This window comes from Haliotis asinina, chromosome 2 (assembly GCF_037392515.1).
Source record: "Haliotis asinina isolate JCU_RB_2024 chromosome 2, JCU_Hal_asi_v2, whole genome shotgun sequence".
Lineage (NCBI taxonomy): Eukaryota > Metazoa > Mollusca > Gastropoda > Lepetellida > Haliotidae > Haliotis > Haliotis asinina.
The window spans coordinates 47772257-47784861 of record NC_090281.1 but is presented as its reverse complement, the minus strand read 5'-3'; the positions used below and the strand labels follow the sequence as shown (position 1 = coordinate 47784861).

The following is a 12605-nucleotide window of genomic DNA, read 5'->3' as shown; positions in this document are numbered from 1 at the left end:
ATTTTAGTGGTATATATACGAACTGGGCGCACCTATTTAGCATACATGAATAATGAGCAAATACAACCACTGGTTACACTTGCATTTGGTTGTCAGTTTGGGTTTAAAGAGCTCATTATGCGATGATGACCATTCGAATACTATACATGAGTATTTATCGAAAGATCACGTTCTTCCCATTTGTATATCTTGTGGTGAGTGAGTGAGTATGGTTTCACGCCGCTTTTAGCAATGTTCTAGCAGGGGACAAACGCATTGTACCTATGTGGGGAATCGAACCCGGGTCTTTGGCGCAAGGATAGGAGCAAACGCTTAAACACCAGGCTATCTCACCGTTCCGATTATGGCGACTGACTGTGTTGCACTAATGCTCCTCATGAAAGGAAAGTTGACCATAGGGAAGATGAGATCACCCTTTTATCTTCATACACCCTTGTTTATTGTCACTCTGGACCTTTATGCATATCTAAATTCGAAACAGCTGAAGCTGTCTCACTTGTCTCCTTAATTTCAAGTTCAGACGGATAAATCCGTGGAAGGCAATTGCCTGTTTGTTATCAAACCATCGATATATATGAAGTTTTAAGTTACATTTCTTGGCCAATTTACCTTGTTTTGATTTTGTCAGCCCAAGAAGAAAGTCTGAACAGATCCGTGAGGAGGAGTGCTCACTTGGTGTCCATGGGGATGTCTAGTTCTTGTCGCAGCGTTCACCCCCATATTTTACAAAGGTGTTATCAGTGTCGATATATATATATATCGAGACGTTATATTAGTAGTGCGTTATATTTCAAAACCACAATATGTTTTGGTAAGTACATCTTTCTTAAATGAACTATAACTGTTAACCGACATTCACAATGAACCATTTATACAAAATGCATGGCGATTACAAGGTGATAGTTTGGTTGTCCTCTGGATGTAATGGTGTGCTGTATCCAACCGAATGTTATCCAATAAATGAAGAACACAACTGATAGAAAAACATAGAAAATAAAGCCCTGAATGTAGTTTTAGACAACGGAATGATTTTACACTACACTAAACTCTATGGCTAATGTAGATTGTGATATGACCACAGTGTCAATATCGAGATGACTTCTGGTTTGTGGTACTATCAGTCTGAATTGTTCTGTCTCAAATAGATTTCAATTGATTAAATTAGACATTTTGATGTCCTCGAGGTCCTCTCTTCCCCAACATCGCAAAAGGTAAAGGAATGTGGTTTCACCTTACGTACGTGAGGTAAAATACCCTCTGTTCACCTTGCAGAAAACCGGTCAGATTAGTCATGTTATTACAACATTCTAATGCCTAACACGCGATCTCTTTTCCTTAAAGCGACCATAAAGCCAAGATGATCTCAACTCCAATACGTTAAAACAGACTTACGGCAATCCTAGAGCTACGATGATCGTAACTCCCATGTAACACAGACTTACGGCAGCCTTAGAGCTACGATGATCGTAACTCCCATGTAACACAGACTTACGGCAGTCGAAGCTCTGCAATCACTTTGAGGAACGTTTCCGTATGGTTATCAAAGTCTGTTATTCAATACTAGATGATACCTTCTCCTCAGCCCATTATAATATCGCGTACGTAAATATAGGTATTAGGATTATTTCGGCTGTATATTTATTGATTGTACCATTGACCAGGAACAGGTCAACACAAATTGCCACTTGATACTGTTACACAGTAGAAAAACAATATGAGGTGTACCAAGGGCACACTGTACAAGTAACAGAAAATGCTGGAGATAACGTTACACCCTACATGAAAGGAGAAGCTGAAACCTTTTCATAGAATATTAATGATTATGCTTCTACGTATATTGTCCCTGATTATGTATCCATGGGTAAATGAAGACACACACTCATGCGGAGCGAATAATGTTTCTCACCAACTGTCTAATTACGAAACCAAGCAGCAAATTGGTCAGCACCCGCTCCCTCGACCGTGACGGACACGGGGACTGGGCTCCTGTCCACATTAGCAGAATTTCTTCACCCTAAAAAGTGAGGAGTCCGGATGCCCATTAAAAATATCCATGATATTCCTTATCTGACTGTAACAAAATATCCCAGCAGTGTAGTTTTTTTCTGATGCCTAGATGGTATAGTGACTGATCCAGTTTGATCCTGTTGTATTGACAATGTATTTGTCAAGAAGGCAGTGTTTATGAGTGTAGATGTACTAATCTATACTGACCACACCATGTCGTAAAGTACGAGTGTAAAAAACAACATCCTTCATGCCAAGAATTAACCGCCACTGCCTTGATTGATTGATTGTTACTCATTATTGGCTACCTAATGGCCGACATCATACAGTTAGTTGCCAGGGGTGCTGTCTTGGGTGACCTGTGAGATTATGTATACGCCAGTGTCAAAAAGTCTTAAACTGTTCTCTGTTGAATGACACAAGACATAGAGCTGGATTATTTACCAGCTGCAAATGAATGGAATATCGTTCTTTTATGTGGATATTGATGGATACATTCCTGAACGTGGTAATAGTCTGACATTGTTTCTATAACTTTCGTCTGTCTTAAATTTAATATCTGCATTTTGTTTAAATTTATTTCTTGTCGCATTCAATAGAATCAATAACAAAAGAAGCCACCAGTCCACGGAAATTGCTTCACCCCAGTGCCCCTTTAAGACAAGGACATGATCCTATGCAAACATTTTCCTATCAGCTGCTGGACAAAGTCGGCATTGTACCAGGAGCTTTTGAATCAATACAATCTTTCAGGAGAGAGAGAGGGAGCGAGTGAGTGTTAGGGTTATCTGACCTAAATTCATTTTAAAAACTGATAAATTTAATTCAACAATAATGTCGAATAAATTTTTTAAATGCTTCAAGTTAAATATCTAAACATTTGGTGATATTAGTCGTTTCTGGTTTTGGGTAACTATAGAATTTACTTGTATTTCCTAATTTTTACCGGACAAAACGTCGCGTACATAAATGTCTGCGTGTTACAATGGAACTAAGTTGAGAAGAACACTTGCTTGTCTACAATCAAAATTTCTTCCTGTCACATTACAAATAAGTGCTTAATAATTTACATTGCGTTAATATTTAACGTCACATCGGATATGCCCATCGTGACGAGAACAGATTTGACGTTTATAAAGAATATGTATATTTTATAATACCTGCCGTCAGAGGACACCAAAACAACTAGACATTCACAATTCGATTTCAAACTAGTACTTAAAGTTGAAACTAATAGCACCATTTGCTATTAGACACAACATAGTACAAAATCAGGCTAGAGAAAGTCGACACCATACGAGGGACAATGGTGACTTCATCATCAAAGTCTTTATTACGTATGAAGGCCCCAGGCCCATATACATAGTAATGTACATCTTCGAAACAGGCATAAAAACAGTTCTTAAAGGAATAGGCATTTACCTGTCTGCCTGAGTTAATTTTTCCTTTAGTTACATCCCCACAGAGAAATATGAGAGCACACTTGCAGTACTTATACTACCTGCATGGACCCTAGTTCGATTTAAATCATCTCTTCAGCCGCTAGCGATTGTAGGAAAATTTATCCGAAATTTAAAAGAACAAACTTACTATGTTTAAAAACATGATAACTTTAAATTTTACTTTGATTAATATTTTACAACACGTGTACGACTATTGTGTTTCATTTGAAATGTTTCATGGTTTGTGGACAGAAGTCATATCTGTTCGTCTGCCTCATTACTCTCAACGCAGTTAACAAACATATATACCCCTGTTTAGATCGTATCGAATTATAACATAATACAGGACACAAAAAGTTATTACCATGTTTAAAGTATCTGCATCTTGTCTTGAAAGCTTTTGACCATAGGCATAATATCTTCTCATTATTTTTTATCATCATATTGCACAATTAAACTAGATTACTGTTTGTCTCTTTTTCATGAGGTAATTGTTGTGGGACGATGTACACAATTGTATTTCCATAAATCGTTCGATGTTCTCTTTAAGGGAAAGAAAGATAAGTTAATCATATTATAATGATGGTGAAGAACAAAACGAGACAACTGCAAACCACATCGTGCAAGCGTGTGTCCTTCAATGGATCCTCAGAAACACAATGGCTGTGTTTGTCATTTTCTGATGAGAAAGAACCTATGCTCCTGGGATGAAGACTGGATTTGCTGCAGTCCATTTTTTCCAATCGTGCGAGTAATGTCCTCTGGACCACAGAGAGTTCCCAACGCAACGAACATGAGTAAACTCTGTCGTAGATTTATGACAAAAATCTTAAGAAAGTGTTCGTAGCTCTTCAAATATTGTTACAACGGTCGTAAAATTTATGACAAAGGTCTCAAGCGATCAACAAAAGTATTCATAGCGCAAGGAATGCTGTGAGAACGTGGAGTGAAACGGTCCTTTTTCGCCTCAGGGTAATGATGACATCAGAGATGCTAGCGTTCCAAGGTTTATTCATGTGACTTAGATTCAATGAAACATTTCAGTTCAATACATCAAGATATCGAATAATGATACAGTATTACAACTGACTGACGTAAGCATCTTCATATTAGTAACTATCACGCTTAGCAGAATATCAACTTGTTTTGAACATTACATGAATAAAGTATTTGAATATAATTATATATGCAGACTAGAACACATCAAATAATGATAAGGTTCAGTACTACAGATAACTGATGTGTAAATTAAATGTATAAAAAATACTTATTTAAAGATCAACATATGTTGGACATTATATATATACACATTTTAATGCAATGCCTTACCGGAACAAGTTTTTAGGTTTACAAACTGGCACACACAATACATAACATGCGAAACATACGATAACACATTAAATTTCTATTGGTAACCTGAGCTTAAAATAATGAACATTAACTAGTACACGTATTGTAGACGTTTTACGGTACTGCATTTACGCATCACAGTACTACTTTTAATAAATGCTATTATCAACCTGAATATACATAATAGTTTTACACTGGTGTAAGTGTACAATGGTTTCGGAGGTTCAACCCTTCCTAAACATTTCACAATACATTGAACAATAACTAAATCAATGAACGTACGCCTGTAGCTGAACATATACAACAACATGTATGATTTAAATGCAGGATAATGATGACATCGGAGTTGCTAGTGTTCCAAGGTTTATTCAGATGCAGAGTGACTTGACAGCGATAATGATGATTTGGAGTTTAACGTTGGCTGTAGCCGAGGTCGCCGGTTGGGTATGTGGGAGCGAGAGAAGTAACTAACACGTCTATACGGAGTAAACCACCATACCCCAAAAACTATAAATGATGGGGCGTTAACCTAATTGGGATTTGGAATAAGATTTCGGGAATATGAAGTGAGAAATACATAAAGCCAAGGTTATGAAGGGAAAAAGGAAGAAACCGACAGTATTTGTTATTATTTGCAGTTGTAACTTATTCTCACCATTATACCTTTGTCATTACATGGATTGCCCCTGATTGATACAATATTCTCATAAATTGCCTAACGTATGTCCGTCTGTAACCGGACGGTTGTAATAAAAACAAATGTAGGAAAAAAGGAAAAAAAAGAAAGCAGAAAACACTTAAGGGAAAAAGTCCATAAAGAACCAAAAGGAAAGAAATTGGGGACATTGGTGCATGTAACATATTTTTATGTAGTTGTGAGGAAATTGTCAAGAACATAGAAGCTGTATTACCATCAGTACCAGAAGAATGTTGTCGACCACTTTGGACATAGAAAACCTAGATCTGAAGAAAGAACATAAGCATTACCAAGAACAAACTGACACTGCGTATGCCAAGTGGCGAGTTAAGATGAGAAAGCAAGCCTGTTGCCACTGCAGTGTCTGAGGTTGGAAGAGAGAGAGATACAGATGAGATTGCCTGCCACGGAGCACACAAAGCGCAGCATCGGATACCACCGCCGCTGTCCATCTGCACCCAGACAAACAAAGTGACCTAGCCATTCCTGATGATTTCTCTGCTGCCACCCTTTCTGTTATGTGATAACGGGGCTGCTGCTTCTGAGAGAGTGTTTGCATTTGGTACTCCAGAAAGAATCCGCCAACTTTGCAGTTCTTCCACTACCTTCATGGACGCTAACGTTGACCAGATTCTGATGTTGTCCTGCTTTCAACTACTGCAGTGTTTGGACGTCATATTCCGACACGTGGTCCAGAACCTTGGCCTCTCTCAGCTCTACCGGGAGGATCCCGAATTCAGACTTTTCTCCAGCAACATAGATGGTTTGACCCTCCTTCCAGAAGCAGAGGTAAGAGCCTTCAGAACTATGAGCTACTTTGACCAGAATTATGTTACAGACACCTATCGATAACAAGAACAAGACATTCTTCAGCTGCGTTTGGGATACCTCTCTCCGCATTATCTTCCTGCAACACTGAATGCCCACTTTGCCACTCTCAGTGGGGATCCAAGGATGAACAATGCATTTCGGGGATGGAACAAGTTCGCCAATCTTGTGGGCTACCAGCACCCTTCCGTATGGAAGACGATCCATTGGTCTCAAAAAGACCAAGCCCTTATGGACACTCTTCTACAACAAATCAGCATTGGTCAGCGATCTCCTTCCAGAAACAATGCAAAAGCAGGTCACTAAAGACTGAAGACTGACGAACATGTGCCAGGGACGAGTCAACAGTGACATTTCCTTCCGAGAATTCCTTTCTGCAACGGGCCAGAATATCAGACCTTCTAGAATTACCTGCCAGTGTATGACTTAGCAGAAAAGTGTGCTGACATGAGCTTCATTTAAATGTGCTAAATTGTCCTTCATCTGTTGCGACATTTTGCTTATTGTAATATGGTATGAAACACATGCTTAATAAAGTATGAAAATAGTATTTCTTTTTTTCCCTTTTCTTTGTTTCCTGGCAGTGTTTTTACCTTTTCTTTTTTTCTTAAAGACTCAAAAGCTGCCGTTTCATTTTGCCAAAAGCATTTCAGACTGAACGCCGATTTGCTTGTGGGATTATCATTAAGTGGTCAGCGTGTCAGTGGTCAGTCATCCATTGTTCACATAAACATTCTGAATATCTATCATAGTTATTATGTGTGAAATATTTGCACTGTACCAATACCTGTAGGTCGCGAGCAGGTTTGCCCCAAAAGCCATAAAAAAATAGTAATAAGAAAAAAATAAGTAAAAAAAGAAAAAAGAGAATCATTGATCTACGAGAATGTTCACAAAATGTGTACGTAATATAATACTCTTCTATACTGAACCAATTTGATTAGGTTCGTACGTAATGATACGAAATTTGACACGTTACATTAATATATTACTTATAAATGAAGTATAAAACCTGTCTAGGAAGAACAGTAAAACAACTAGACTATCACAGATTTATATTATAAAGCTAGTAGAGGAATGTGAAACATTTTAACCATTTAAGACAATATAAAAACAGGCTATAGAGTGACAGCAACTGTAGGTAGATTACCCAAAACAATTTATGATATCTGTGAACGCCGGAATACCAAATCAGTCTGAGGTTTCATCTTTTTCTACTTGTTGATTAATATATAACTACAACAATATCGGACTTATAATACATCCTTGTTTTAGACCATTAGAACAATCAAATATATATGAGTAGTTACAATTACTTCCAGCACGTGAAGCTACGTTTGCATAAATACATGTACTCCTAATCACCTTGAGAATCTTACCCTTAATTTCTACTCTATTTAATATTTGCAATTTCTTGGGGCGATTAACAGTGCTAAATCTATAAATGGTGTAAATAATTTATGATTTTTCTTCTTAACACATTTCTCAACAAGTGCATTTAAAAAGAATACATCATCAGTTGTGGAATAGCCTTGCCTAAAATCTGCCTGCGATTTCACGGTTTTATTAGAAATCTGTGTGTTCCATATTATTGAGGTAAATAGTTTTCCAAAAGCAATAGTTAGAAAACTGCGGTATACATAGTGAGTGAGTGAGTGAGTTAATATGCTGAGGGAAAAAATAAGGGATCCAGGAAAGGGCCAGTGTTCCTTCATGTTTTTCCAGGTTTCTTCACAAGTTTTTTAACGCATTACTTGTGAAAAACGTGGATAAAAAATAAGGGAACAATTGTGCTTTTATGCGATCCCTTATTTCCCCCTCAGTATATTTAACGTACAATCCGCAATATTTCAGCCTTAACGTGACGAGAACAAAGTTGACGATTACAAACAATATGTTCATATCATAAAACTTGAATGAAGATATTTCTGTATTGGCTGATATCTGGCAAAGTAAATTCGAATTCAGTCAAAATCATTTTGATCAGTCAGCTCATGAAATGAAAGAAATTTGACCCCGTGAAACAGGAAAGGGTTTATGATGAAGAGAAGCCGAGTCGATTTAAGTACAGGGGAACCTGATGATTGTGTATCTGTGACAATTCCCATGGTCGATCGTGGTAAAGGGGATCCGCGCAATATATTAAGCGTGATAACGGACAGAAACGAGAATGACATGTACGCAATTGCTACCAAGAGCGGCATTCTCTCAGGTTGCTACTCTCGTAATCAGTTTCGCATTGCCCTGACAACCACTGACATCAACAAACTCACTTGTGTTTTCTCACGAGAAACAGTTTCCATATCATCCATATCTGGTGGGCAGGGTTTGCCAAGCGTGACTGTTCCTGGCTTGAAAGGTTTTCCTGTGTCAAGACCTGCCCTTGCACGTATGTGCTATGAATAAGGAATGACGATTGTTATCTGACCATATGCATATATATGGTAGCATATATTGTGTAATCAGATATGAAGTATCATCGATGATATATAAAATATCAGAATGTCACTAACGAACAACCATTGCTGTCAGATAGGGCCAAGTTTTAGTTATTTCATGAACTGACTGACAATACGGTCTGACTACAACATTTACACAATCCACAACACCAAGGCTGTGTGGGAGAGAGAGAGAGCATGTTATTCAGTGTAATACTGACAAACGTTATGGAAAACACCTTCTTTAATTTCGTGATGTCATTAGCCATACCGTTTGTCAATATGGTAATTCCCAACATTTTAAATTCCCTCAGTCACGAAATACAAAGAATTGTTATCCAGAATCTTTGTCAGTCCAAGGACTAGTCGGCTTTTGACCTCTAGCCTGTGAAATACTGGAGTAAATAAGTACTAGTACTGCTAAATGCTGAAGACAGTTCTTTGTGAATAGTGGGTGGTTGCTTGGTAAAGACTCTCACTTTGGGCAGAGCATCACCCGATAAACTGAAAAAGGTTAAACGGAGACCCGTTACATTATTGTATTCCGAAGCGCTATTAAAAAAGCAACATACTACTTGCGTACCAATCCACAAGGTGCAATCGGCCTGCCCATTTCCAGAGAGAGAGAGAGAGAGAGAGAGGGAGATGCCCTTCCTGGACACGTTATACTCACATTATTGTATGCAGGAGCGGTATTAAAATAAACAACATATTACCCATGTATCAATCCGGCTGAACGTACATGTGTACTTGAAGATAGTAGGTAATCTTCTGAAAATGCTATACTTCCTTCATCCGGATATTCCTAATTCCGATGATTATAGTGGACACACTTCCGGGTTAACATTTGTTTTCACTGTCTACAGTCACGTACTCCAGCCGAACACTGACTTAAAACGGTTTCGTGGGATTTTTACAAAGGCCACTTTTCCACCATGGTACAATGTCTGGTATAGTTTTCGAGTGATTTTCAATGTTGTTCAGCTTTCTACAAATGTCACATAAAGCCCCATGTTCATAGTAGTGTTCTGCGAAAGGATGTCCTCCTGGATTGATATAGAGATACTCTTCTGCTTGATAATAATATCCTTCTTTGCGTTTAAGGATTTCGACATACTTATCAGTATTGTTGTGCAGAAACCATAGATGTTCAGCCAAATGCTTTGGGGACTTGAAGTCGTCGACGTTGATGTATGTACCAGGTGGTGCATCTCGGCTGTAGTTACCACCACCGCGAACCACCGTCACAAGGTCAAGGTTAAAGTTATTGAAAAACTTCTCACTTATATAATCCTTGCAAAAAATGTTTTCAAATCCCAGGTAAAATTTGTAGGTTTCGTTAAGATATTTTAGCCAGTCATTATTTTGTTCTCTGCGAAATGTCATTTTCCCACAGAGACCATATATATCCACTGGTATGTGTTTTTGCAGTTCCTTCCCAAAAGCTAATCTTTTGCTCCAGTCACGACAATTACTGACCATCCATGCTACTAATTTCGCCTTCTTTTTGACAATAGTTGTATAGTTCTTGACGGGTACTGTGATTCTCTTCTTTAGTAATGAATATGGTCTGAATATGTCAGTATCATGCCGGAAACTCATTGTCCAGTTGAAGGCAGATGACCATGGTTGTTTGTAATAATCTCGTTCATACGCATATAGATAAGGTGGCTCGTTGTTGTGGAAAATCCACACTTGACCTGCTTTTCTAGGTGGAGGGGTTCCCTTTATGTATTGGGAGTTAAATATCACTGCATCACTGCTTTGCAGAAATGATCTATTCCGAGTCTGGAAACATTGGGATTCGGGGCAAGCACTTACAGCAACTCGGCTATTCAGGTTTGTGGGTAAATACCTGGGGGTAAAGTACCAAAGGATTGTCTTGGGAACAGTTTTGGTCACTTTCTGTTGACCATTTTGGAATGCTTGTGTAGACAGTTTATTCAAACTTGAAAACAAATCAGGTATATAAAGGTTATCACTATGTAATGTGACACGTAGTATATAGACGCACGTCAGAACCATTCCAACGGTAGCCAGGAGCTCCAGCTTGTGTTTTCTGAAACATTGGAAACAGTGAAATAGATCAGAGATGGTAATATCATTTCAACTTGACTTCTCTTGTGCATCAAAACATGACCATGCCCGCTGTGTTTTATGTTTGAAGGTTTTACATAAGTTTCTACCCTGCAGACATCTTTGGAGACTGAGATCAGTATTCCATAACTGTCGACCTTGACGTTAACAGATTCACAAAGTTTCACTGAGATATCAGTGGTTGTAGTTTTGCACAGGTAAATATTCGAATCTGTTTTTGTAACTGTAAATTGTCCGGTTTCAAAGAAATGCTTATTCGACGGATATGGAATCATGTTTGAGCTGTTTGAATTATCGTTTTGATTATGAGAGTCAGTCTCACAACGATATTATGTTCCTTCAGCCAAGCCGTGAATGAAGCATGTTTATATAAATTCGCCTTAAGGGAAACACACAGCAAGGTTCGGTGATGTGACTTTTATTTCAAGTAAAGGTAACTCTGTTGTTGATTTGTGTTTAGTTCCTTATGGATGTTTTGATAAGTTTTCTTGTTTTGAAGTAATCCGGCCCAGTGTGTTACCTCAGCAGGCGGGTTGTGTAGGGGTGTATGATGCAGGTGAGACTCTCAAGATAGATCACTCACTGATCAGGTGGAGTATGGAGACGACCATCAGCACTGAACAGGACTGTGTAGTCAGTGTGGTTTGACAAACTCTTTACAGACAAGGTACCTGCTCATTTTGGTAATTCGTCTGAGTATTCTAACCAGTTGAGGAGTATAATTAATGAGTGTGAGATGAGAGATAAGGAACAAGTGTTCCTGAATAATGCATTTTCGGATTTCGTTGATGCCATAAAGATTGAGATGCACAATATAGCCCCGGTGGAATGATGAGATCGCTGTTCTGCGGAACGATGTGTGTGAGGCGGAAAAGGCATGGTGTAAGTGTAAAGGTGCAAAGAAAGCTAGTCTGAAACATTTCTATGTACAGAAAAGGAAAGTGTTTGATAAGAGTTCAGCAAGCAAAAGAGTTCACCTGTCTAATATTCATAGAGACTTGGAGAACTTGTGTGACGAGAATATAGGGGATTTTGGAAGAAGATAGGTTGTGTTGGAGTGGGAAACGAACGACGAAAGTGTATTCCAATGGAGATTATACAGGAGGATGGAACAGTCAGTAGAGTTGAACACGTTGTGGTAGAAGAAGGTGGAAGAAGGACCATCAAACATTACTGAATGGTAACGATGGTGTCACTGTGAAAGTGACTGATAACGTCACAAAGTATGGTAAGTGACGTCACCTCTCTCAGTGACGATATTAGTGTTGAAGAGGTTGTGCGAGCTGTGAACAGAGCGGCTCTTGGGATTGATGAGATCCCTACTAAAGTGTTGAAAAATGAAAATACGATCGACTTTTTAATATTTGTTTTAATTCACGGAAAGTGCGGAATTTATGGTGTAAAAAGTCTTATTAACCGTATCCATAAGTCTTCTGATGCTGACCCGAGAGACCCACTAAGTTATGGAGGTGTCACTTTGGCGCCTGCAACTTACAAGTTGTATTGTAGTGATTTGAATGACAGACTTTCGACTTGGGCTGAAAGAAATGACATCGTCAGAGATGAACAAAAAGGAAAGTACTTTCGACGATGGATCATATATCACCACTCACAAGCATCCTCGAAACAAGAAAATCTATGAAGAAATCAACATTCACTTCTTATTGACTTTAAAAAGGCTTATGATGTGATAGATCGTGAATTATTATGGGAAAAGATGTACAACTGTGGAATAGACAATAAGAT

The 12605-nt window shown here is 38.4% G+C and overlaps 1 protein-coding gene across 1 annotated transcript; it reads right to left on the bottom strand.

The window, feature by feature from the left end:
- Positions 1–9653: 9653 nt before the first annotated feature.
- Positions 9654–10787, bottom strand: LOC137271851 (glycoprotein 3-alpha-L-fucosyltransferase A-like). Its single transcript, XM_067804244.1, has one exon. The coding sequence runs from the start codon at positions 10785–10787 to the stop codon at positions 9654–9656; it is 1134 nt and encodes a 377-aa protein (XP_067660345.1).
- Positions 10788–12605: the final 1818 nt, after the last annotated feature.